The sequence below is a fragment of the Artemia sp. Qi Xiang Cuo genome, chromosome 5 (assembly GCF_049724085.1).
Source record: "Artemia sp. Qi Xiang Cuo chromosome 5, ASM4972408v1, whole genome shotgun sequence".
NCBI lineage: Eukaryota > Metazoa > Arthropoda > Branchiopoda > Anostraca > Artemiidae > Artemia > Artemia sp. Qi Xiang Cuo.
Genome location: NC_142798.1, coordinates 7,313,725 through 7,341,059, shown reverse-complemented (window position 1 = coordinate 7,341,059; position 27,335 = coordinate 7,313,725). Strand labels below are relative to the sequence as shown.

Genomic DNA, 27,335 nt, shown 5'->3' with positions numbered 1-27,335 from the left:
CAAGAATATTTTAAACAAAATTAATAGATATCAAAGTTTACACGTTGAAAACAGCATACCGGGGTTTCGACTAACCAAGGTCCGTTGAAAAAACTTCGAGATACAGAGGTAAACTTTGACTGGTGGGGGTAAAGTGAAAATTCAATGACGACTTGTCTACTGAATTTCGGTTATAGAGGTAGTTTTTGAGTCACTTCGACTTACAGAGGGTAAATATGACCGAAAAATTATTTCGAGTTATGCACGGTTTTTCGTTCGATTTAGACAGGTTTCTCCAAGGGGATTGAAAATACTTCGAGATATGGAGGATTTCGAGTTATCAAGAGCCAACTGATAATAATAAAAGTCCGAATATTTCAGCTTTACTTCCGGAAGTCTTCATCAATAAAAAATAAATAAGTAAACTAAACTAAATTAAACAAAACACATAAAGAAAAGGAAAAAACATAACAAAAACACAAACGACAAAAAACTCACATCTACTCATATTTATCATTTGTGTTTATGGTTATCCTTTTATTTACATGTTCCGTTTAACTTAGCCTTTTTTTCATTGATAGATGCTACGGATGTGAAGCCAAAATATTCACTTTCATAATTACTAGCGAAAAAAGGGTTTTCATTATTATTTTCCACTGTCCTATTTGAATATTGCACCCACTTTTCTATATTTTCATTTCGTTTTATTTCGTAAATCGAAAGGCAATGTGGTCTAAGAAATTATTAACCAAAAGCTACTCTGATCTTGTAACCGGGTATAGCATCAATACTAAAATAAATACAGAGATACAAGGCTCTTCTACTTTAGCATTATTAGCACTATTAACCTCATTCATATGCCCAAAATGGAAGGAATTATTTATCTCATTCATTTGCCCAAAATACACAAAAATGTAAGATCCTGACTACCATTATCGGATAATTAAGTGGAGACATCAGCTACAGTGATGTCATTATCTTGTCCATGTTTACTACGTACTTAAAAGGATACTAGTAATCGGAATAGAAAAAGAAAATTATCTACTGTACCTTTTCATCGACAGAACTATCACCAGCAACAGCTTCGATTATTTCATCGAGAACAGTGTGCGTATCTTGTAGTAAAACTTCTTCAGGTACCGATTGTGCCTATAAAAACAAAAGAACTGGAATAAAGAAAAACAACTTACAACCAAAGACTACAGCAACATTAGTCGAACATTTGAAGGGTCACTTTCTTTATAATTAAAAGCATTGGTCAATCATAAGAAAATAAGAAAGCGATGAGAAAGTCATACAATCATAAGAAAATAAGAAAGCAATGAGAAAGTCATACAATCATAAGAAAATATGAAAGCGATTAGAAGGTCATACAATCATAAGAAAATAAGAAAGTAATGAGAAAGTCATACAATCATAAGAAAATATGAAAGCGATTAGAAGGTCAGACAATCATAAGAAAAAAAGAAAGCAATGAGAAAGTCATACAATCATAAGAAAATAAGAAAGTGATTTTCAACCAAAGACTGCAACAGACATGAGTAGAATATTTGAAGGGTCCCAGTTCTTTACAATTCAATGCAATCATAAGAAAATAAGTAAAGTCGACCCAAAACTAAGTTTAACCAGAAAACAGTGAAATCGAAAAGGAATTGCCCGTAGAATTTTAAATATCAAGGACATCAAAATAAGAACGTTTCCCCCCTGGGCTCACCTTAGGCCTATTCAAGCCTGAAAACCTCGTTTTAAAGTTTTTTTAAGCGTTGTTTCAGAATTACGATGTGTTGACAGGGCAGCATCACATTTTTGTCAGGTATGCCCGCTGGACCGTGAAAATAAATAAGCACAACTAATCCCTTAAATCTGAATACGGTCTTCGTCCGTAAAAATAAAAACACAAATAATCATATATATTAATAAATTAATATATTAAATATATTTAATATAAATTAAAGTTTTAAAAAAATGGTTGTGTAAATTTCCACCCAACCAATTCAAAAACTTAGATTTCGCTTTCATTGTACTTGGCACTTTAATTCTACCCGAAACAAAATACAAACCCACAACAACTTCGGCCATTTATCTATGACCAAAGCCTCTTCACATACTGATTGTGCCTGCCCACATGAAAGAACCTTAAAAATAGAAAGCAATTTTGTCAGATTTGCTAGACAGAAGCTACGGATTACACCACACCAGTCCTTATGAAGTCTTTACACCACATAAACCCGTCCTTATACCACAGAAGTCCACACCACTGCTTACAGACTACAACCAACACCAGTCTCGCGTTGGACCGGTTTTATTTTTCAGAGAATTACTTTCAGTATTTCAAATGTACGTATCCAACGTACTTTTTAACTAACAGTAAAATACTTTTCAAATAACCATTGTTAATGTAACTTTCAACACCATAACTCCTTATAACTTATGCGCAAAACGTAAAGTGTGATTTATGCCAAAATAAAAAGTGCGAAGATTAAGAGGGCTATAGAAAAGACTTTTAGGGCTTAAAATAGAGAAGGTTTCTTTTTTCATACTAAATAGAAATACGGATAATTCATTGATAAGAAATAGAATGTAAAAGATGAGAAAAAAATAAAATTAAAGAGATGAAGATCAAGAATGGAGTTCTTTTTTTAAGGCCAACGAAACTACAGGACGAGAAGAATATTTAGGGAGGACAACAACTTCCCTTCTTCAATGCTTTAAGAGAAAGTTACAAGGAAACACGTTCATATTTTCTGAACGTAAATGCAAACAAACCAAACCGAAAAAAATTACAAAAACCAACAACGCGGAAAGCAAAAATAAAAAAAAATAAAAATAAAACCCCAAATTTGCATTTCAAAAATGAAACAACAAGGAAAAAACCAATAGCGAGTAAAATCAGAATTAACAGAATTAAAAAAAAATTAATAAAGAAAAACTTATTTCAAAAGAAAGCCACTCATTAATATCTACGAGCCATCAAGTGGCTCCTCCCGAAATGAGTGGCTCACAATCTTAGTTTTTTTTTAATGAAAGTATGCTAAGGAGAATTTTTCTGGCTGAATCTTCTGTAAGACATTTTACAGAGGAGGGGAGGATCTTTAGCGAGGATGGAATTCCTGGAAGGAATTTTACTGGGAGGTGTATTTTACGTGGGAGGAGGTTTGCACGGAGAGGAGGGAATTTTTAATGGAGAATGAGCCAGATTTGCCGGCATTATTTGAAAAACGATCGGAAATTAAATAAAAACAAGTTCTTTAAACTGAAAGTAAGAAGCAACATTAGAACTCAAACCGAATAGAAATTATTCCGTATATGAAGAGGATCCACATCCTCAACACCTTGTTCTTTACGCTAAAGTTTGACTGTTTGTCCCAATTTTTTAGGAATGACTCCTGAAACACAAGGGGCGTTTTATTTGCATAGGTAGCTTTTTCAAAAGCACTAAACACTTTACCGTGAAGAGCAAGGTATTGAGGAGGGTGGCAACCCCTTAATACACAGAATAAATTTTGTTCGTTTTGAGTTTTAATGTTACTTCTTACTTTCAGTTGAAAAAAACTTGTTTTTTTTATTTAGTCACACACATTAAACCAATGTTTTCTTAGCAAATACGAAAAGGGCCTCAGAAATCATAAGCAATGCAATAGAGCTGCCTAAGTGAAGGGCAAAGAGGACATAATATATAATTTATTTACTTTTTTCTCACCAAGGCACTTCTTGCCTCGGGCACTACTACTAAGGATGAAAACATTAAGGTGACAATTTTAGGAAACGTTGATCTAAAAAAATATTGAACTAAATCAAAAGACGTTGTGTGCGTATCGGTTGTCAAAAGGGCTTCTAATAGTATTACTGCTACTACGACTACTACTACTGACGCTAAGGGCATGCAGATGAAACTTTCAGAGAATATTTAGAGGGATGTTGAACTAAATCAAAACACTGTCTGTGCATGCAGGTTGTCGAAGGTTGTCGGGCGTAGGCTATAAGCAATATCCCAGGAATGGTCTAGGGTACTAAGTTGAAACTTTCAGGTATATTAAGGGGGATATTGAACTAACCAAAAGGCACTATGTGCATACTACTGCTGCTACTAAAACTGATACTAATACTACTACTACGGCTACTGCTACTACTACTACTACGACTATCACAAGTAGTACTAGTACTTCTAATACTAATGCACAATGGCAATGCAGGCTATTAAAAAATTGTAACAGCTATATTCCCGGAGCAGCTTAGAGTACTAAGTTGAAAACTTCAATGCATGTCGAGGGGGATGTTGAACGAACCAAAACGTACTATGTGCATGCTACTATTATTACTTCTACTGCTTCTATTAATACTACTACTAAGACTAATAATTTTAAGGAGACATTTTCAGGAAACGTAAAGGAGGGTGTTGAATTGAATTGAAACACGCTATGTGTCTGCAGGCTGTCAAAAGGGCGTATCAACAGTATCTCGAGAACAGCCTGTTGCAACTTTTTGGGCATATTGAACTAATTAAAATGCACTATGTGTATACTACTAATACTAGTAGTAGTATTACTTTCAGCTTTGAGGGGGACGTTGGGCTATATCAAAACATATTCTGTGCATACAGGTTTTCAAAACGGCGTATCACCTCTCAAAAACGGATTAAAGTACTAATGCTCCTACTATTACTTCTGCTACCATGACTACTACAATTGCTGACTCTAAGGGTTTTAGTAAAATTGTCAGGGAATGGTGAGGGCAGTGCTGAACTGAAGCAAAACACTATATACATGTGGATTATCAACTTCCAGGGCTACCAATATTACAACCGCTTTTGTTTCTAATCCTACTACTGCTACTATTGAAATAAATCAAAATAGTTTCAGCCCGTTCAGGTTGTAAAAATAGACCCAAAGGTGCAGATATTCAGGCGGGATATCTTAGGAATGGGATAGAGAATAAAGTAGAAATATTGAGGGAAAGTTTATGTTGCTTTAAAACTAAATCAAAAGGTACTATGGGCATACTGGTCGTCAATAGGATGTTTCAGCAATATCTCAAGAACCACTGAGGGTTTTAAGCTGAAACTTTCAGGGCTGCTACTATTACCACTTCTGTTCTTACTATTGAGCTAAGTCAAAAGGATGTAAGTACATTCAGGTTGTCAAAATACCATAAACACAATGTCTTAGTTTTATTAAGTTTTATTCTTCAGCGAAAGTTCAGGTGTAAAACCAAATGAGAATTCACTCCTTGTATCCAAATTTTCAAAAGGGCGCGTATTATTAAAAATTGTTGAAAAATTTTGTCTAATATATAAATAGTAAGCCAACATCTATATTTGAAAAACCGGAAATATTTGAAATATTCTTTTCTTAGCCAATGAAAAAGGCTACGTCAACTAAAAACGAGTAGAAATTAATCTTAATATTTTGTTTCCACAATAAAATTTTTTCAAAGAAAAGTAAAGAGGTAGGTAACCGTAATCCAAAGATGAGCAGAAATTAAGTCACATAATTTTTCAAATGTAAAACGTCCATAAATCACCATCAATATGTAAATGAAACCAAAAACGAATAGAAATTACAATAAATAACCGAGTCAAGCTCAAAATGAACAGAAACTAAGAGGAGTAGCCTACTACTAACTATGTCTACCTTCGCATAACGTAATACAAACATACTCAGATAGAAAAGATTAATGAAACTAAGAGGAGTACTACTAACTATGCATACCTTCGCATAACATAATACAAACATACTCAGATAGAAAAGATTAATGAAACTAAGAGGAGTACTACTAACTATGCATACCTTCGCATAATATAATACAAACATACTCAGACAGAAAAGATTAATGAAACTAAGAAGAGTACTACTAACTATGCATACCTTCTCATTACATAATACAAACATACTCAGATAGAAAAGATTAATGAAACTAAGAGTACTACTAACTATGCATACCTTTGCATAATATAATACAAACATACTCAGATAGAAAAGATAAATGAAACTAAGAGGAGTACTACTAACTATGCATACCATCGCATAAAATAATACAAACATACTCAGATAGAAAAGATTAATGAAACTAAGAGGAGTACTACTAACTATGCATACCTTCGATAACATAATACAAACATACTCAGATAGAAAAGATTAATGAAACTAAGAGGAGTACTACTAACTATAAATACCTTCGCATAACATAATACAAACATACTCAGATAGAAAAGATTAATGAAACTAAGAGGAGTACTACTAACTATGCATAACATGGCATAACATAATACAAACATACTCAGATAGAAAAGATTAATGAAACTAAGAGGAGTACTACTAACTATGCATAACATGGCATAACATAATACAAACATACTCAGATAGAAAAGATTAATGAAACTAAGAGGAGTACTACTAACTATGCATACCTTTGCATAACATAATACAAACATACTCAGATAAAAAAGATTAATGAGACTAAAAGGAGTACTACTAACTATGCATACCTTCGCATAACATAAAACAAACATACTCAGATAGAAAGATTAATGAAACTAAGAGGAGTACTACAAACTATGCAGACCTTCGCATAACATAATACAAACATACTCAGATAGAAATGATAAATGAAACTATGGAGTACTACTAACTATGCATACCTTCGCATAACATAATACAAACATACTCAGATAAAATAGATTAATGAAACTCAGGAGTAATACTAACTATGCATACCTTCGCATAACATAATACAAATATACTCAGATAGAAAAGATTAATAAAACTAAGAAGAGTACTACTAACTATTCATACCTTCGCGTAACATAATACAAACATACTCAGATATAAAAGATTAATGAAACAAAGAGGAGTACTACTAACTATGCATACCTTCGCATAACATAATACAAACATACTCAGATAGAAAAGATTAATGAAACTAAGGAGTACTACTAACTATGCATACCTTCGCATAACGTAATGCAAACATACTCAGATAGAAAAGATTAATGAAACTAAGAGGAGTACTACTAACTATGCATACCTTCGCATAACGTAATACAAACATACTCAGATAGAAAAGACCAATGAAACTAAGAGGAGTACTACTAACTATGCATACTTTCGCATAACGTAATACAAACATACTCAGATAGAAAAGATTAATGAAACTAAGAGGAATACTACTAACTATGCATAATTTCGCATAACGTAAAACAAACATACTCAGATTTACTCAGAAAAGATTAATGAAACTAAGAGGAGTACTACTAACTATGCATACCTTCGCATAACATAATACAAACATACTCAGATAGAAAAGATTAATGAAACTAAGAGGAGTACTACTAACTATGCATAACATGGCATAACATAATACAAACATACTCAGATAGAAAAGATTAATGAAACTAAGAGGAGTACTACTAGCTATGCATACCTTCGCATAACGTAATACAAACATACTCAGATAGAAAAGATTAATGAAACTAAGAGGAGTACTACTAACTATGCATAACATGGCATAACATAATACAAACATACTCAGATAGAAAAGATTAATGAAACTAAGAGGAGTACTACTAGCTATGCATACCTTCGCATAACGTAATACAAACATACTCAGATAGAAAAGATTAATGAAACTAAGAGGAGTACTACTAACTATGCATACCTTCGCATAACAATACAAACAAACTCAAATAGGAAAGATTAATGAAACTAAGAGGAGTACTACTAACTATGCTTACCTTAGCATAACATAATACAAACATACTCAGATAGAAAAGATTAATGAAACTAAGAGGAGTACTACTAACTATGCTTACCTTCGCAAAACATAATACAAACATACTCAGATAGAAAAGATTAATGAAACTTAGAGGAGTACTACTAACTATACATACCTTCGCATAATGTAATACGAACATACTCAGATAGAAAAGATTAATGAAACTAAGAGGAGTACTAACTATACATACCTTCGCATAACATAATACAAACATACTCAGATAGAAAAGATAAATGAAACTAAGAGGAGTACTACTAACTATGCATACCTTCGCATAACATAATACAAACATACTCAGATAGAAAAGATTAATGAAACTAAGAGGAGTACTACTAACTATGCATACCTTCGCATAACGTAATACAAAGATACTCGGATAGAAAATATTAATGAAACTAAGAGGAGTACTACTAACTATGCATACCTTCGCAAAACGTAATACAAACATACTCAGATAGAAAAGATTAATGAAACTAAGAGGAGTACTACTAACTATGCATACCTTCGCATAACATAATACAAACATACTCAGATAGAAAAGATTAATGACTACTAAGAGGAGTACTACTAACTATAAATACCTTCGCATAACATAATACAAACATAATCAGAGAGAAAAGATTAATGAAACTAAGAGGAGTACTACTAACTATGCATAACATGGCATAACATAATACAAACATACTCAGATAGAAAAGATTAATGAAACTAAGAGGAGTACTACTAACTATGCAGACCTTCGCATAACATAATACAAACATACTCAGATAGAAAAGATAAATGAAACTAAGGAGTACTACTAACTATGCATACCTTCGCATAACATAATACAAACATACTCAGATAAAAAAGATTAATGAAACTCAGGAGTAATACTAACTATGCATACCTTCGCATAACATAATACAAATATACTCAGATAGAAAAGATTAATAAAACTAAGAAGAGTACTACTAACTATTCATACCTTCGCGTAACATAATACAAACATACTCAGATAGAAAAGATTAATCAAACAAAGAGGAGTACTACTAACTATGCATACCTTCGCATAACATAATACAAACATACTCAGATACAAAAAATTAATGAAACTAAGGAGTAATACTAACTATGCATACCTTCGCATAACATAATGCAAACATACTCAGATAGAAAAGATTAATGAAACTAAGAGGAGTACTACTAACTATGCATACCTTCGCATAACGTAATACAAACATACTCAGATAGAAAAGACCAATGAAACTAAGAGGAGTACTACTAACTATGCATACTTTCGCATAACATAATACAAACATACTCAGATAGAAAAGATTAATGAAACTAAGAGGAGTACTACTAACTATGCATAACGTAAAATTTTCGCATAACGTAAAACAAACATACTCAGATTTACTCAGAAAAGATTAATGAAACTAAGAGGAGTACTACTAACTATGCATACCTTCGCATAACATAATACAAACATACTCAGATAGAAAAGATTAATGAAACTAAGAGGAGTACTACTAACTATGCATAACATGGCATAACATAATACAAACATACTCAGATAGAAAAGATTAATGAAACTAAGATGAGTACTCCTAACTATGCATACCTTTGCATAACATAATACAAACATACTCAGATAGAAAAGATTAATGAAACTAAGAGGAGTACTACTAGCTATGCATACCTTCGCATAACGTAATACAAACATACTCAGATAGAAAAGATTAATGAAACTAAGAGGAGTACTACTAACTATGCATACCTTCGCATAACAATACAAACAAACTCAAATAGGAAAGATTAATGAAACTAAGAGGAGTACTACTAACTATGCTTACCTTCGCATAACATAATACAAACATACTCAGATAGAAAAGATTAATGAAACTAAGAGGAGTACTACTAACTATGCTTACCTTCGCATAACATAATACAAACATACTCAGATAGAAAAGATTAATGAAACTAAGAGGAGTACTACTAAATATACATACCTTCGCATAACGTAATACGAACATACTCAGATAGAAAAGATTAATGAAACTAAGAGGAGTACTACTAACTATGCATAGCTTCGCATAACATAATACAAACATACTCAGATAGAAAAGATAAATGAAACTAAGAGGAGTACTACTAACTATGCTCACCTTCGCATAACATAATACAAACATACTCAGATAGAAAATATTAATGAAACTAAGAGGAGTACTACTAACTATACATATCTTCGCATAACATAATACAAACATACTCAGATAGAAAACATTAATGAAACTAAGAGGAGTACTACTAACTAAGCATACCTTCGCATAACATAATGCAAACATACTCAGATAGAAAAGATTAATGAAACTAAGAGGAGTGCTACTAACTATGCTTACCTTCGCATAACATAATACAAACATATTCAGATAGAAAAGATTAATGAAACTAAGATGAGTACTACTAACTATGCATACCTTCGCATAACATAATACGAACATACTCAGATAGAAAAGATTACTGAAACTAAGAGGAGCACTACTAACTATATATACTTTCGCATAACGTAATACAAACATACTCAGATAGAAAAGACTAATGAAACTAAGAGGAGTACTACTAACTATGCATACCTTCGCATAACATAATACAAACATACTCAGATAGAAAAGATTAATGAAACTAAGAGGAGTACTACTAACTATGCCTAACTTCGCATAACGTAATACAAACATACTCAGATAGAAAAGATTACTGAAACAAAGAGGAGTACTACTAACTATGCATACCTTCGCATTACATAATACAAACACGCTCAGATAGAAAATATTAATGATGAAGTTGTTGATTTTTAATCAACAATCTTTTCTTTTCAGAAAAGATTAACGAAGAAGTTGTTGATTTTAATTCACAATCGATTTGATTGTTCGCCACCTATGAGTCCAAGCAAATTCAGTCCCAGATTTGGCATACAAGTCCAGTGGACATTTTCCGTCACGCGTCAACCCAAAATCAATCCAATCTTTCATCCCTTTCTTCTATGGCTATCTACCTTAGTTCTGCCCTAGGAATGACGTATGGACAGATGATAGACAATGGTGACCCAGTGGGTGCGGATGTCGTAAATGATCAATTTGCTTCAATTTGTAAAATTCACCCGCCAGTTCAACATATGCAGTGAGTGTAGTGCAGTGAGTGACATTCCAACAGTGCAGTGAGTGACATTCCTGTTATTGAAATTCATCAGATTCAACTTAAACTCGAAGCTCTTGACACAAATAATTCAGTGTACCCAGGTGATATCCGTACCAAATTGATTGTGGAATGTGTCCAGTATTTAAGTGTACATCTAACTGCTATTTTTAACCAATGTTTTGTAGATGGTATTTTTCCAGCGTGTTTTAAACGAGCTATTATATCTCCTATACCGAAAACTAAGACCCCAAAAGTTCCCTCTGACTTAAGACCAATATCAAAAACCTCCATTTTTTTCTAAAATATTTGAAAGTTATACTTTCAGTTTCCTTTTTGATGATATTCATGATAAAATCAACCCAAATCAGTTTGGCTTTAGGCCGAATCATAGCACCATGCATTGCTTAATTTATATACTTGACACTATTTTCAAACATCTTGAGTTGAATAGTTCCTACGTTGAGGCTGTTTTTGGTGATATCAGCAAAGCCTTTGACAATTTGGATCATTAGACAGTTACAGATAATGCAAGGGCTTTAGGTGCAAGAGATTTTGTCTTATGTATGTTAGCTAGGTTTTTGTCTGGCCGTGAGCAATGTGTAGTCCTCCCTAACGGGTATTCATCAAGTTTTTCCTCGATTTCCTGTGGAGCACCTCAAGGGACTAAATTAGGTCTTTTAGCATTTTTAATTGTTTTTAATAATGTTTTACCAAATTTTGGCAACTCATTTAGATTTGCGGATGATTTGACATTACTGAACCTTTGTCAAACATCTAATACTTTGGATGTTACACTTGACTCACTCATTAACAATTTAAAGAATGATCTTGACAATGTTAAACTCAACTTAAGCATACCCAAAAGCAGTTTCATGCTAATCTCTTTTTTTTAGAAACATACCCCCTATCAATAATTACCTTTGCATACCAAATTTAAATACTGTTAAACTGCTTGGTGCGCAGTTGGACAACGACCTTAAAAGGAATTCCCACATTTCCCACTTATTTAAATCTGGTTGTTTTCTCTTTAAATCGTTCTCCCTTCTCAAACACTTCTCCATATCATTCCAAAACCTTAAAATAATTTGTTGTTCTTATATAAGACCCTGTCTTGAATATGCTTGTCCTGTCTGGCACCCTGGGTTTACCAAAGACCAATGTTCTAAAATTGAAAGTATTCAAGAAAGAGCAATAAAAATTATACTGGGGACGGCCAATACTACATATGAAGAAGGTTTGACTAGACTTGAACGTACTACATTGGAATCACGACGTCATATCCTCACCATGAACTTTGGTCACAAGTGCCTTAGTTCTGGCTATGATCGATGTTTTATCTCTCCCTTTAAAGAAAATTCCCCAATCCTTCCTAATACAAGACTCAATGCTCGTAGAGCTACAGGTGCAGAACTGCACCTGTATCCCCAAATGTTGACCATGAGGTACAAGAACTGATTTTGTCCCCTATTTTGTTTCCCATTTTAATAATTGATATAACTTTTGTTTTATGTTTACCCCCTAACATCTGTTTTATTATTGTAATTCTGACGTGCTTATGCCATCTTTTGTACTACTTTAGCCAATAAATCATTTTCTATTCTATTCTATAGATATACTTATCTATCAACAAATGAAATGGCATCATTTTTATACAATCGTAAAAAGGGCTTATGCCAGATTTGCCTCTCACTCACTCGGACTATCTGTCGTGGCTTTTTCTACAATCGGCCATGGCTTGATACATGCCCGCAACTGCTTGATTTTAATTCAAAAGACAGACGTTGAATTTGAGTTAAAATCAATAATTTTGCGGGCATCAAGACATGGCTAATTCTGAGAAAGTCGCAGAATTAAGGGATAAAGATTGGACTGATTTTGAATTAAAATTAAGTAGTTGTGGGCATTTTTTTTTGTGGGAGGAGGGGAGGAGGCAATGTTTTTTTTTTACTGAGCTTCGGAACGGTTTTGCTACCCATAACAAGAATAATAATGATAATAACTCTAGTACATTGAAAACAAAATATCGACTTACTTCTTGAGGTGAATCTGCTGCCGTCGAAACTACATTGTCAGGAGCTTGTCCTTCTTCTGCTTCCTGAAAAAAAAGACAACATAATGTTGAGGGTAGCCACTGTAAAATCCAACAAGTCAATATACTAGAAACCAAGAGCCGGGAAAACAACTATGTTGACATTCTAAAAAGAGAAGATAATAATATAACATTTTTTTGGGGCACATATCATGCTTTCAGGAAACATTGGGTAGCTTCAAGGACTACCCCAACATAATCTTAAGTATTTGGAATCCTAATCAAAAAAGGATTTTTTTTTTACTTTTTTATTTTAAACACTTCTATCGGAAGTGATAAGCGTTTAAACTTAATCACTAAAATACCTTGAAATTGGACTAAGGTAAGCTTTTCAAGTCGAAATTTCAATAAGTTATCAATAAAACCAAAACTTTTGATTTGACAGCTTTCCTAATCAAACTTTTCTCTAATTCTTAGACGACAATACAGAATTAAATAATTAGATTTTTTTCTATTTGAATGTTTCCTTTTCCTTCTTTCATCCAGCTCAAAATTCAAGGCAAAACCCTCTACAGTAAAATCGTTTTCCCCTTTGAAGGGAAAAGCGATACTCCCAATAACGTGGGCAGTATTTGGGGATACTAAAGCCAACCAAGTTTTAAAGCATCTTTACTAGCTTTTCATCTTTAATACTAGCTTAGAGGCGGTACAGGCAAGCGACTTTCCTCAGTATCAACTTGTCGCATTTGTTAAACTTAAAACGAAAAAAAGAAACCATTACACTGACTCTAAGACTTTAGAATATTACTGACTCGAAATGGAGCTAGTTTAAGCGATCTCCGTGCGTCTTTTGTTTGTGGGCAGAATACGGACACCTTATATAATATACGATAAAAATAGACGGCCGACATAATATCCATGCAGTCAATCATATGTATTCTATCCATGTAATATTATATCATATTTTATATAATTGAAATACTTGTCCTCTTCCAGATATTGAAAATATATTTTTTTTAACTTCATTAAAAGAAAGATTGAAAATTCTTTTTCGTGAATTGGCGCCCCTGGGTTTGCGGCAATTCCCATTGCAAGCTGCTTAATTTCATCAAATCTGTTTATCGGCGTACACTCATGAAAGCTATACTATATCAGTTAAAACAACGTTAAGTTTCTTTGAAAATATCAGTTTTCCTTCTTACTTGTTATTCTCTTTGGATACTTGAACATCAGTCCTTCTAACCTTTTAAACGTATATGTAATTTTACCAACACTTCGAGATCAAGCCTCTGCGTTGAACTCAAAGACCTTTCTAACCTTGATTACAATCCAGGGTTTCCGGGAGGTTCTCAGTGTAGTTTTACCAACACTTTGAGTTCAAGGCCTCCGGACGGAGTAGAAAGGGAAATATCAATTTCCCTTGCTGATAACATTTCACTGGTCGTAGTCTAGTTTTACTGTAGGTTTTTTGCATGATTTCATTGACTATCTAGATTCATGACGTCAGTGAAAATGCAATGTCCCAGAATCTGGATTGCTGTTTTTAGTTCACCGTTCTATTTTCTATAGAACGCTACACTAAACGTTTAGCAAAACTTAGTCAAATTTGACGTAATTTTTCTTTATTTGCTCTTGTCTTTGTATTGGCAAATATTGAATATTTAATGTAGTCTTTCTATAGTAGTATACTAGTATTCTATAGTCTACTAATGTAGTCTAGTCTTTCCTACTTTAAAACTTCCCAGTTTACTGTCCCGTTCCAATTTCACTGTACATTGTCGGTACAATCATACAAACAATATAACTCTGCATTAGGACTGTCATTTCAAAAACCCAAACTACAATCTGATCAGAGGATTATCAACCAAAATGCTAATGTGATCGATTTTGAAAAAAAAAAAATTTCCATCCGTGAACAAATTTTGAAAAATTGAAAGCTTTTGACAACCCGAAAAAGAAAGTCCAAGTCTACTGAGTTTAATTGAAGTAGGCATATCTTTTCGTCGAACAAAGAAAGTGACTAGTCTAGTCCTAGCCTATAATGACCTAATGAATAGCCTATATCTTTGAATGGCATAGTCCACTAAGTCTCATTTTAGCCGATGTTTTTTAAACGAAGGCAATAGTGTTAGAGTAGAAGCAAATATTCTTTAATTTCAAAATACTTCTTAATTATTTTGAATACCTCAGTTTCAATAATAGTTCTTTTAATTCAAAATTTTACGTTAAAAAAATTTTTATGAATAAATTTTACAAGTGAATGAAACTAATAACTTAATCAGATAAAAATTTCCAAACCAACGGAAATAATGAAAAAAATGAAACAAGTTTTAAAAATGTTAATAACTTATTTAATGCGAAATTCTCTTTAGTAGTATTATTATTCCCAACTCGTGAAATTAAGTAGCTGCAATGAGCCTATGAACAGACCAAGAGGCGGCAATTTGCGAAAATGTGGGTCTGTGTGTACTGTGCAGGGAGGGGGGGGGGGAATCATTCCATCTTTTTTAACGAATAAAACAAAATATTTTTTCTAAATCCAGGGGGAAGGTAAGTAGTTTCGTTCTTACTTTTTCAACGAAAAAAAAAAATTCAAACCCAAGTGAGGGCGTTCCCTCCCTCCCCCCCTCAGTTGGTGCTCAGAAGAGACCTTACGAAAAAAAAAGTATGTTTTACTAAACCAGAACTTGAAGAAAAATGGTTAAGAAATACTGAGAAAAATTAACATAGACAGAATAAAAATCTGATTTTCCTTTTACCTTTTGACTCGGCTGATTGGAAGCCTCGACAAACTCTTCTTGAACGCTATGAGTTTGAACTACCTCTTCTGGGATTGACTGGGCCTAAAAACAAATATTACGGTAATATTTTGCAAAAAAAGGAAGCTGTATTGTACAATGATTGTGCTATTATTCTATTAATCTAGGCTAAGCGTAAGATCGTTGTATATGAAATCAGTGATGAGGAGACGAATATTTCAACTGAAGAATTGGAGCACATTCGCAAAATTGAAATACTGTGCAGACTTTTCAAAATTACGAACTTTGAAAACCTTGAAATACTCCGTAGCCAAATATTAAAATTATCGAAATATTTTGAAAATTTTTGCAAGAAAATACAATTTTTTGGCCGATCAGAGCCTCCCTAACTATGGAATATTATTCAATAATGGGGAATCGTGTCAAAACCATGTGAATAGTTCGTCAATACTATTTTGTTTTCCTCTGTGGCTGACAAGATAACAAGCTAGTTGTAAACTGAGTTTTCACATAGCGTTAGCGTTTATATTAGTTTGTTTTCTTCTGTAACTGACAAGATAATAAGCTAGATGTAAACCGAGTTTTCATATAGCGTTATTTTGAGATTTAAGCTTTTATTTTAGTTTGTTTTCCTCTGTAACTGACAAGATAATAAGCTAGTTGTAAACCGAGTTTTCACATAGCGTTAGCGTTTATATTAGTTTGTTTTCCTCTGTAACTGGCAAGATAACAAGCTAGTTGCAAACCCAGTTTTCACATAGTGTTGTTTTAGTTTGTTTTCCTCTGTAACTGACAAGATAAAAAGCTAGTTGTAAACCGAGTTTTCACATAGCGTTATTTTGAGACTTAAGCTTTTATTTTAGTTTGTTTTCCTCTGTAACTGACAAGATAATAAGCTAGCTGTAAACCAAGTTTTCAAACAGCGTTATTTTAGTTTGTTTTCCTCTTTAACTTACAAGATAATAAGCTAGATGTAAACCGAGTTTTCATATACCGAGTTTCTTAGATAGTTGTCCTCGGAGTGATTATCTTGTAACGGAGGGAGCTGTATGTAGGGCCATCTCTCACCTAAAACCTAAACAATCTTTTGGGATTGACGGGATCGGTGCACTCCATCTAAAAAGTGGTGGGCCCGCTCTCACTAGTCATGTAACCCTCCTGATGCAGATTATCCTCATTCAGGGTATTGTCCCAACCACTTTCTCAATTGGAGATCTTACACCAGTTCCTAAAAAAGGAAAAATTACCATGCGATGCTCCTCTTTCCGTCCAGTCACGGTTGCTACCGCTCTCTGCAAGTTATTTGAACTTTTATTTGTAGATGAGTTTGAAAAACTGTGTTGTAGTCCACCAAGACACTTTGGTTTCTAACGCGGCATTAGTTGTGTGGAAGTACGCCATGTCGTTGCATATGCACTCCTGGATGCGAACAAATCAGGAGAAAGTTTAGCAATCCGGGGCTTGGACCTGCAGAGAGTGGTTGATTCATTTATTCATGGACTTATGTTGCTAAACTCAGCTAAAAGAGGAGTGAACTCAAATATCATCCGGACTTTCCGTGATATTTATTCTCACCTTCGCGTGCGACTCAAGCTCCCTCCCGATAAAGGCCTTCCGCCAGCCCCACGGTTAGCTTTGATACCAGTCCATAAAGGTGCCCGTCAGGGAGCAGTTTTATCCCCCAATTTCTTCAATAACTACATTATTGAACCTCAAGACAGCTGTCCTTCATCATGCATTCTCAGTTCCATTGACATCTCCCTAGTATGCTATGCCGATGACACGCTGAATCTCAGCCGGACGCTTAACCGCCTTTCAGAAATATTCTCATGTCTGCAGTCCAACTACGAGAAAGTCGGTCTGAGATTTAGCTCCCAAAAGTCGGAAGTTTTGCTTTATAATTGGAAGAATGACCCTCCTACTAATATCACACTAGGTGATTGTTCAGTAAAACCAGTTGATAAAATAGTATATCTGGGGCTTCCACTAGGTTCCTCATTACAGTATACCCGCTCCCTCCTGATCTCACATCTTGAACGGCGAATATCCAGCTCCTATTATTTGATCGTTAAATCCACTCTGAGATTTAACCGTCCACTACGGGCAAGTATTTACAACGCTACCGCTGTGCCACATATATTATATGTAACCCCTTTCTGGAATTTATTGGCAAACCGTGAAAAGTCTAAAATCCGCTCTGTATTTTTCCGTTTTGCAAAGTACCTACTAAAATTGCAACCTTGGACAAAAAATAGTTTTCTGATTCGGCGCTATAACCTAGCGGACCCAAATCTAGCTGTTGAGACACTTATTAGCCAGCAAAAAAAAAAACCAGCAATTCCAAAGCACGCGTGGGCAATTTTGGTTTTTTAATTTTCCCTTTTGTTTCCTTTTTTTTTTTTTTTTTTTTTTTTTTTTTTTTCCTTTCAAAAGTTGTTGTGTTTTTTGCTATTTTCGAAGAAGTTGTTGTTTCTGTTGTAATCTTTGAGTATGCTATCTTTCAGTTTCCACTTTTCGTACTATTTTGTATACTATTTAAGAAGTTGTTGCTTTTGTTATTATTATCGTTTTGTTCCCTCTTTTCGTATTTTTGTATACTCTGTCATTGTACATTTATTGTATACGACGGGTTTTCAATATATATTATATTATATATATATAGCGTTATTTTGAGACTTAAGCTTTTATTTTAGTTTGTTTTCCTCTGTAACTGACAAGATTATAATCTAGTTGTAAACCGAGTTTTCACATAGCGTTATTTCGAGACTTTAGCTTTTATTTTAGTTTGTTTTCCTCTGTAACTGACAAGATAATAAGTTAGTTGTAAACCCAGTTTTCACATAGTGTTGATTTAGTTTGTTTTCCTCTCTAACTGACAAGATAACAAGCTAGTTGTAAACCGAGTTTTCACACAGCGTTATTTTGAAACTTTAGCTTTTATTTTAGTTTGTTTTCCTCTGTAAGTGACAAGATAATAAGCTAGTTGTAAACCGAGTTTTCACATAGCGTTAGCGTTTATATTAGTTTGTTTTCCTCTGTAACTGACAAGATTATAATCTAGTTGTAAACCGAGTTTTCACATAGCGTTATTTTGAGACTTTAGCTTTTATTTTAGTTTGTTTTCCTCTGTAAATGACAAGATAACAAGCTAGTTGTAAACCCAGTTTTCACATAGTGTTGTTTTAGTTTGTTTTCCTCTGTAACTGACAAGATAACAAGCTAGTTGTAAACCGAGTTTTCACATAGCGTTATTTTGAGACTTAAGCTTTTATTTTAGTTTGTTTTCCTCTGTAACTGACAAGATAATAAGCTACCTGTAAACCGAGTTTTCAAACAGCGTTATTTTAGTTTGTTTTCCTCTTTAACTGACCAGATAACAGGCTAGTTGTAAACAGAGTTTTCACATAGCGTTATTTTGAGATTTTAGCGTTTATATTAGTTTGTTTTCCTCTGTAACTGACAAGATAATAAGCTAGTTGTAAACCGAGTTTTCACATAGCGTTATTTTAGTTTGTTTTCCTCTGTAACTGACAATAACAAGCTAGTTGTAAACCGAGTTTTCACATAGCGTTATTTTGAGACTTGAGCTTTTATTTTAGTTTGTTTTCCTCTGTAACTGCCAAGATAATAAGCTAGCTGTAAACCGAGTTTTCAAACAGCGTTATTTTAGTTTGTTTTCCTCTTTAACTGACAAGATAACAAGCTAGTTGTAAACCGAGTTATCACCTACCGTTATTTAAGTTTGTTTTCCTCTGTAACTGACCAGATGACAGGCTAGTTGTAAACAGAGTTTTCACATAGCGTTATTTTGAAAGTTTAGCGTTTATATTAGTTTGTTTTCCTCTGTAACTGACAAGATAATAAGCTAGTTGTAAACCAAGTTTTCACATAGCGTTATTTTAGTTTGTTTTCCTCTGTAACTGACAATAACAAGCTAGTTGTAAACCGAGTTTTTACATAGCGTTATTTTGATACTTGAGCTTTTATTTTAGTTTGTTTTCCTCTGTAACTGACAAGATAATAAGCTAGCTGTAAACCGAGTTTTCAAACAGCGTTATTTTAGTTTGTTTTTCTCTTTTCTGACAAGATAACAGGCTAGTTGTAAACAGAATTTTCACATAGCGTTATTTTGAGATTTTAGCGTTTATATTAGTTTGTTTTCCTCTGTAACTGACAAGATAATAAGTTAGTTGTAAACCGAGTTTTCACATAGCGTTATTTTAGTTTGTTTTCCTCTGTAACTGACAATAACAAGCTAGTTGTAAACCGAGTTTTCACATAGCGTTATTTTTAGACTTGAGCTTTTATTTTAGTTTGTTTTCCTCTGTAACTGACAAGATAATAAGCTAGCTGTAAACCGAGTTTTCAAACAGCGTTATTTTAGTTTGCTTTCCTCTTTAACTGACAAGATAACAAGCTAGTTGTAAACCGAGTTATCACCTACCGTTATTTAAGTTTGTTTTCCTCTGTAACTGACCAGATAACAGGCTAGTTGTAAATAGAGTTTTCATATAGCGTTATTTTGAGATTTTAGCGTTTATATTAGTTTGTTTTCCTCTGTAACTGACAAGATAATAAGCTAGTTGTAAACCAAGTTTTCACATAGCGTTATTTTAGTTTGTTTTCCTCTGTAACTGACAATAACAAGCTAGTTGTAAACCGAGTTTTCACATAGCGTTATTTTGAGACTTAAGCTTTTATTTTAGTTTGTTTTCCTCTGTAACTGACAAGATAATAAGCTAGCTGTAAACCAAGTTTTCAAACAGCGTTATTTTAGTTTGTTTTCCACTTTAACTGACAAGATAACAAGCTAATTGTAAACAGAGTTTTCACATAGCGTTATTTTGAGATTTTAGCGATTATATTAGTTTGTTTTCCTCTGTAACTGACAAGATAATAAACTAGTTGTAAACCGAGTTTTCACATAGCGTTAGCGTTTATATTAGTTTGTTTTCCTCTGTAAATGACATGATAACAAGCTAGTTGTAAATCGAGTTTTCACACGGCGTTATTTTGAGATTTTAGAGTTTATTTTAGTTTGTTTTCTTCTGTAGCTGATAAGATAACAAGCTAGTTGTAAACCATGTTTTTACAAAGCGTTTTTTTTGAGATTTAAGCGTTTATTTTAGTTAATTTTCCTCTGTAAATGACAAGATAGCGAGCTAGTTGTAAACCCAGTTTTCACATAGCGTTATTTTGCGATCGATTATAGCGTTTATATTAGTTTGTTTTCCTCTGTAACTGACAAGATAATAAGTTAGTTGTAAACCGAGTTTTCACATAGCGTTATTTTAGTTTGTTTTCCTCTGTAACTGACAATAACAAGCTAGTTGTAAACCGAGTTTTCACATAGCGTTATTTTGAGACTTGATCTTTTATTTTAGTTTGTTTTCCTCTGTAACTGACAAGATAAAAAGCTAGCTGTAAACCGAGTTTTCAAACAGCGTTATTTTAGTTTGTTTTCCTCTTTAACTGACAAGATAACAAGCTAGTTGTAAACCGAGTTATCACCTACCGTTATTTAAGTTTGTTTTCCTCTGTAACTGACCAGATAAAAGGCTAGTTGTAAACAGAGTTTTCATATAGCGTTATTTTGAGATTTTAGCGTTTATATTAGTTTGTTTTCCTCTGTAACTGACAAGATAATAAGCTAGTTGTAAACCAAGTTTTCACATAGCGTTATTTTAGTTTGTTTTCCTCTGTAACTGACAATAACAAGCTAGTTGTAAACCGAGTTTTCACATAGCGTTATTTTGAGACTTAAGCTTTTATTTTAGTTTGTTTTCCTCTGTAACTGACAAGATAATAAGCTAACTGTAAACCAAGTTTTCAAACAGCGTTATTTTAGTTTGTTTTCCTCTTTAACAGACAAGATAACAAGCTAATTGTAAACAGAGTTTTCACATAGCGTTATTTTGAGATTTTAGCGTTTATATTAGTTTGTTTTCCTCTGTAACTGACAAGATAACAAGCTAGTTGTAAACCGAGTTTTCACATAGCGTTATTTTGAAAGTTTAGCGTTTATATTAGTTTGTTTTCCTCTGTAACTGACAAGATAATAAGCTAGTTGTAAACCAAGTTTTCACATAGCGTTATTTTAGTTTGTTTTCCTCTGTAACTGACAATAACAAGCTAGTTGTAAACCGAGTTTTTACATAGCGTTATTTTGAGACTTGAGCTTTTATTTTAGTTTGTTTTCCTCTGTAACTGACAAGATAATAAGCTAGCTGTAAACCGAGTTTTCAAACAGCGTTATTTTAGTTTGTTTTTCTCTGTTCTGACAAGATAACAGGCTAGTTGTAAACAGAATTTTCACATAGCGTTATTTTGAGATTTTAGCGTTTATATTAGTTTGTTTTCCTCTGTAACTGACAATATAATAAGTTAGTTGTAAACAGAGTTTTCAAATAGCGTTATTTTAGTTTGTTTTCCTCTGTAACTGACAATAACAAGCTAGTTGTAAACCGAGTTTTTACATAGCGTTATTTTGAGACTTGAGCTTTTATTTTAGTTTGTTTTCCTCTGTAACTGACAAGATAATAAGCTAGCTGTAAACCGAGTTTTCAAACAGCGTTATTTTAGTTTGCTTTCCTCTTTAACTGACAAGATAACAAGCTAGTTGTAAACCGAGTTATCACCTACCGTTAATTAAGTTTGTTTTCCTCTGTAACTGACCAGATAACAGGCTAGTTGTAAATAGAGTTTTCATATAGCGTTATTTTGAGATTTTAGCGTTTATATTAGTTTGTTTTCCTCTGTAACTGACAAGATAATAAGCTAGTTGTAAACCGAGTTTTCACATAGCGTTATTTTAGTTTGTTTTCCTCTGTAACTGACAATAACAAGCTAGTTGTAAAACGAGTTTTCACATAGCGTTATTTTGAGACTTAAGCTTTTATTTTAGTTTGTTTTCCTCTGTAACTGACAAGATAATAAGCTAGCTGTAAACCGAGTTTTCAAACAGCGTTATTTTAGTTTGTTTTCCACTTTAACTGACAAGATAACAAGCTAATTGTAAACAGAGTTTTCACATAGCGTTATTTTGAGATTTTAGCGTTTATATTAGTTTGTTTTCCTCTGTAACTGACAAGATAATAAACTAGTTGTAAACCGAGTTTTCACATAGCGTTAGCGTTTATATTAGTTTGTTTTCCTCTGTAAATGACATGATAACAAGCTAGTTGTAAATCGAGTTTTCACACGGCGTTATTTTGAGATTTTAGAGTTTATTTTAGTTTGTTTTCTTCTGTAGCTGATAAGATAACAAGCTAGTTGTAAATCGAGTTTTCACACGGCGTTATTTTGAGATTTTAGAGTTTATTTTAGTTTGTTTTCTTCTGTAGCTGATAAGATAACAAGCTAGTTGTAAACCATGTTTTTACAAAGCGTTATTTTTGAGATTTAAGCGTTTATTTTAGTTAATTTTCCTCTGTAAATGACAAGATAGCGAGCTAGTTGTAAACCCAGTTTTCACATAGCGTTATTTTGCGATCGATTATAGCGTTTATATTAGTTTGTTTTCCTCTGTAACTGACAAGATAATAAGTTAGTTGTAAACCGAGTTTTCACATAGCGTTATTTTAGTTTGTTTTCCTCTGTAACTGACAATAACAAGCTAGTTGTAAACCGAGTTTTCACATATCGTTATTTTGAGACTTGATCTTTTATTTTAGTTTGTTTTCCTCTGTAACTGACAAGATAATAAGCTAGCTGTAAACCGAGTTTTCAAACAGCGTTATTTTAGTTTGTTTTCCTCTTTAACTGACAAGATAACAAGCTAGTTGTAAACCGAGTTATCACCTACCGTTATTTAAGTTTGTTTTCCTCTGTAACTGACCAGATAAAAGGCTAGTTGTAAACAGAGTTTTCATATAGCGTTATTTTGAGATTTTAGCGTTTATATTAGTTTGTTTTCCTCTGTAACTGACAAGATAATAAGCTAGTTGTAAACCGAGTTTTCACATAGCGTTATTTTAGTTTGTTTTCCTCTGTAACTGACAATAACAAGCTAGTTGTAAACCGAGTTTTCACATAGCGTTATTTTGAGACTTAAGCTTTTATTTTAGTTTGTTTTCCTCTGTAACTGACAAGATAATAAGCTAACTGTAAACCAAGTTTTCAAACAGCGTTATTTTAGTTTGTTTTCCTCTTTAACAGACAAGATAACAAGCTAATTGTAAACAGAGTTTTCACATAGCGTTATTTTGAGATTTTAGCGTTTATATTAGTTTGTTTTCCTCTGTAACTGACAAGATAACAAGCTAGTTGTAAACCCAGTTTTCACATAGTGTTGTTTTAGTTTGTTTTCCTCTGTAACTGACAAGATAAAAAGCTAGTTGTAAACCGAGTTTTCACATAGCGTTATTTTGAGACTTAAGCTTTTATTTTAGTTTGTTTTCCTCTGTAACTGACAAGATAATAAGCTACCTGTAAACCGAGTTTTCAAACAGCACTATTTTAGTTTGTTTTCCTCTTTAACTGACAAGATAACAAGCTAGTTGTAAACCGAGTTATCACCTACCGTTATTTAAGTTTGTTTTCCTCTGTAACTGACCAGATAACAGGCTAGATGTAAACAGAGTTTTCACATAGCGTTATTTTGAGATTTTAGCGTTTATATTAGTTTGTTTTCCTCTGTACTGACAAGATAATAAGCTAGTTGTAAACCAAGTTTTCACCTAGCGTTATTTTAGTTTGTTTTCCTCTGTAACTGACAATAACAAGCTAGTTGTAAACCGAGTTTTCACATAGCGTTATTTTAAGACTTAAGCTTTTATTTTAGTTTGTTTTCCTCTGTAGCTGACAAGATAACAAGCTAGTTGTAAACCAAGTTTTTACATAGCGTTATTTTGAGATTTTAGCGTTTATTTTAGTTTGTTTTCTCTGTAGCTGACAAAATAACAAGCTAGATGTAAACCGAGTTTTCACAAAGCGTTATTTTGAGATTTTAGCGTTTATTTTAGTTTGTTTTCTTCTGTAGCTGATAAGATAACAAGCTAGTTGTAAACCATGTTTTTACAAAGCGTTATTTTAGAGATTTAAGCGTTTATTTTAGTTAATTTTCCTCTGTAACTGACAAGATAGCGAGCTAGTTGTAAACCAAGTTTTCACATAGCGTTATTTTGCGATCGATTATAGCGTTTATTTTAGTTTGTTTTCCTCTGTAACTGACAAGATAACAAGCAAGTTGTAAACCGAGTTTTCACATAGCGTTATTTTGAGATTTTAGCGCTTATTTTATTTTGCTTTTCTCTGTAAATGACATGATAACAAGATGGTTGTAAACCGAGTTTTCACATAGCGTTATTCTGAGATTTTAGCGTGTATTTTAGTTTGTTTTCCTCTGTAACTGACATGATAACAAGCTAGCTGTAAACCGAGTTTTCACATAGCGTTATTTTGAGATTTTAGCGTTTAGTTTAGTTTGTTTAATATTTATTATTTTATTCATAAATGGATAGACAGTGAAATTATGGTTAATATGGCAAAATGATACAATTTACATGCCATTTCTCTGGATCAGCTGACAAGGGCTTATACTACGGTCTCTTAAAGAGTAATTAGCTTTCTTCTATAAAAAAGGACTCATTTTGCAAATGGGGATCTTACCATCCGCTTCCAAGAATGCTTCCAGGATTTTTTTTTTTTTGGGGGGGGGGGGGTGAGGGGGTACAAAAAACTTTAGAAACGCATCAAAAATTTGTTTATGTTCATTTTTGTTACGTGTTTAAGAGTCGGACAAACCTTTCGGGGGGAGGGAGCCATATATGGTTACTGGATAACCATATATGGGTATTTTTTCATTAAAAATTGAATTTCATTTTTTTTCTTACTTTTAAAGACATATATGGTTGTCTAGGCCATACAAGGGGAGGGGGAGGGTAGGGTGTTTGACGCCCTCCCCTAAATGTTTGCCCAACTCGAAAAGCGTAACAAAAAGCCATAAAAATGCCTTTCTTCCATCGAAAAAAACAGCACCCCCTCCCATACAAAAATCCTGGATACGGCCCTGATGGTTATGCAAGTTTCCACTTAAAAGGTTCAAACAGTCAGATTCCATTTTCACTGGCCTTGGCACACTATTTACCCTAGTATTACCTAGAGATTTACCTACATATCACAGTGTTTGATTCCCAGATATGCTGGGAATTGAAAGCAAAGAAGGCATCTTATTAACCCAGACTGATGACATAGTCCGACGCTGGAAGGAGCATTTTAGCGAGGTACTAAATCAGATACCTCCCAAAACTACTTTAAATATCCTTGAAGAACCATTGTTCAATCTCGGAGTATGTTCCGGACCTCTCATGCTTAGTGAAGTCAAGGAGGCCCTAAAGACTTTGAAAAACGGAAAGGCTGCACGCAATGATGGCATACCACCAGAATTACTGAAGTATGATAGAAGCACCCTAGCCGAACCCATATTTGAACTTCTTTCCCGTGTTTGGGATGAAGAAAAAGTCCCTAGTGAATGGTGGAAGGCAGTACTTGTAAAACTCTTCAAAAAGGGACAAAAGACTAAGTGTGATAATTGAAGAGGTATTGCTTTACAGTCTGTTGGCAGCAAAGTCCTGTGCCAAATAATTCTTAACAGGATTCAGAGTAAAGTGGAGAAAGTTCTGAGAGATGAGCAGAACGGATTCCGCCAGAGTAGATCATGTTGTGACCTGATATTTAGCCTGAGAGTCCTGCTGGATGAATCCAATGAATGGCAAGTTCAGCTACTTATAGTATTTATAGATTTTATCAAAGCCTTCGACTCGATACACCGCGGAACTATGTGGAAGATAGTGCATTATGGAATTCCGACCAAAATTGTAAATATAATTAAAGCGCTATATCATGATATCATGTGTGCAGTACAGACAGAGGGTGGCCTAACGGAGTGGTTTTTTGTTCAGTCAGGTGTAAGGCAGGGCTGCATTCTATCACCATTAATGTTTGCCAAAGTGATAGATTTTGTTCTCCGTGGATGCAGTTTTAGTGGCGGTCTACAGTTAAATCCACTGAGAGAACTCAATGATGGTGATTTTGCTGACGATGTTGCACTTATTACCCACGACCCAGAAGATATGCAACGCAACATTAATGAACTCGGTCGTATGGCAAATGTACCGTGAGTAATATGTGATATATTTAAAATATAAAAAAAATTAAATTCTTTACTTCTAAGGATACTTCCGATATAAATGCCTCGTAGCATTTCAGACGTTTTGTTTTACAGATATAAAGTTTGGAAAATCTACCGGTTAAATTAAGGCATTAATCAAGGAAGAGGGTTTTGAATTTCCTGAAAATACTTGGCAATAAAAAATCACGAGATACAAAGTTTCACAGGAAGTTTCAAGTTATCATGGGAATATGAATGTCTAATCATCAAAATATTGAAAATAAATTATTGGACAGTCAGTTAGTATAATGATTTTAGTTTGTAAACATGATGACTAAGTAGCGGGCCCTCCACAGGAGTTGGGCCAATCATGAAATAGCTCTCACGGGACAGAATCAGGACTTACGATATACAGTGATGAAAAGTATTTTTCGCGTCATTATTATAGGTATTATTATAAGAGAGACATTATGTTCCTACCATTCTGCGATACACTCTGAAGTTATCATTC

General features: G+C 33.5%; 1 protein-coding gene across 1 annotated transcript in view; it reads right to left on the bottom strand.

Moving 5' to 3' along the window:
• Nucleotides 1-1,020: 1,020 nt before the first annotated feature.
• Nucleotides 1,021-27,335, bottom strand: part of LOC148951758 (uncharacterized) — an 80,395-nt gene continuing 54,080 nt past the window's right edge. Inside the window, exons 13-15 of the mRNA XM_089088665.1 lie at nt 15,715-15,798; nt 12,959-13,021; nt 1,021-1,128 (exon numbers count right to left, since the gene is read on the bottom strand). Coding sequence (XP_088944791.1) covers nt 1,021-1,128; nt 12,959-13,021; nt 15,715-15,798 — 255 coding nt within the window. The remainder of the gene's footprint in view (nt 1,129-12,958; nt 13,022-15,714; nt 15,799-27,335) is intronic.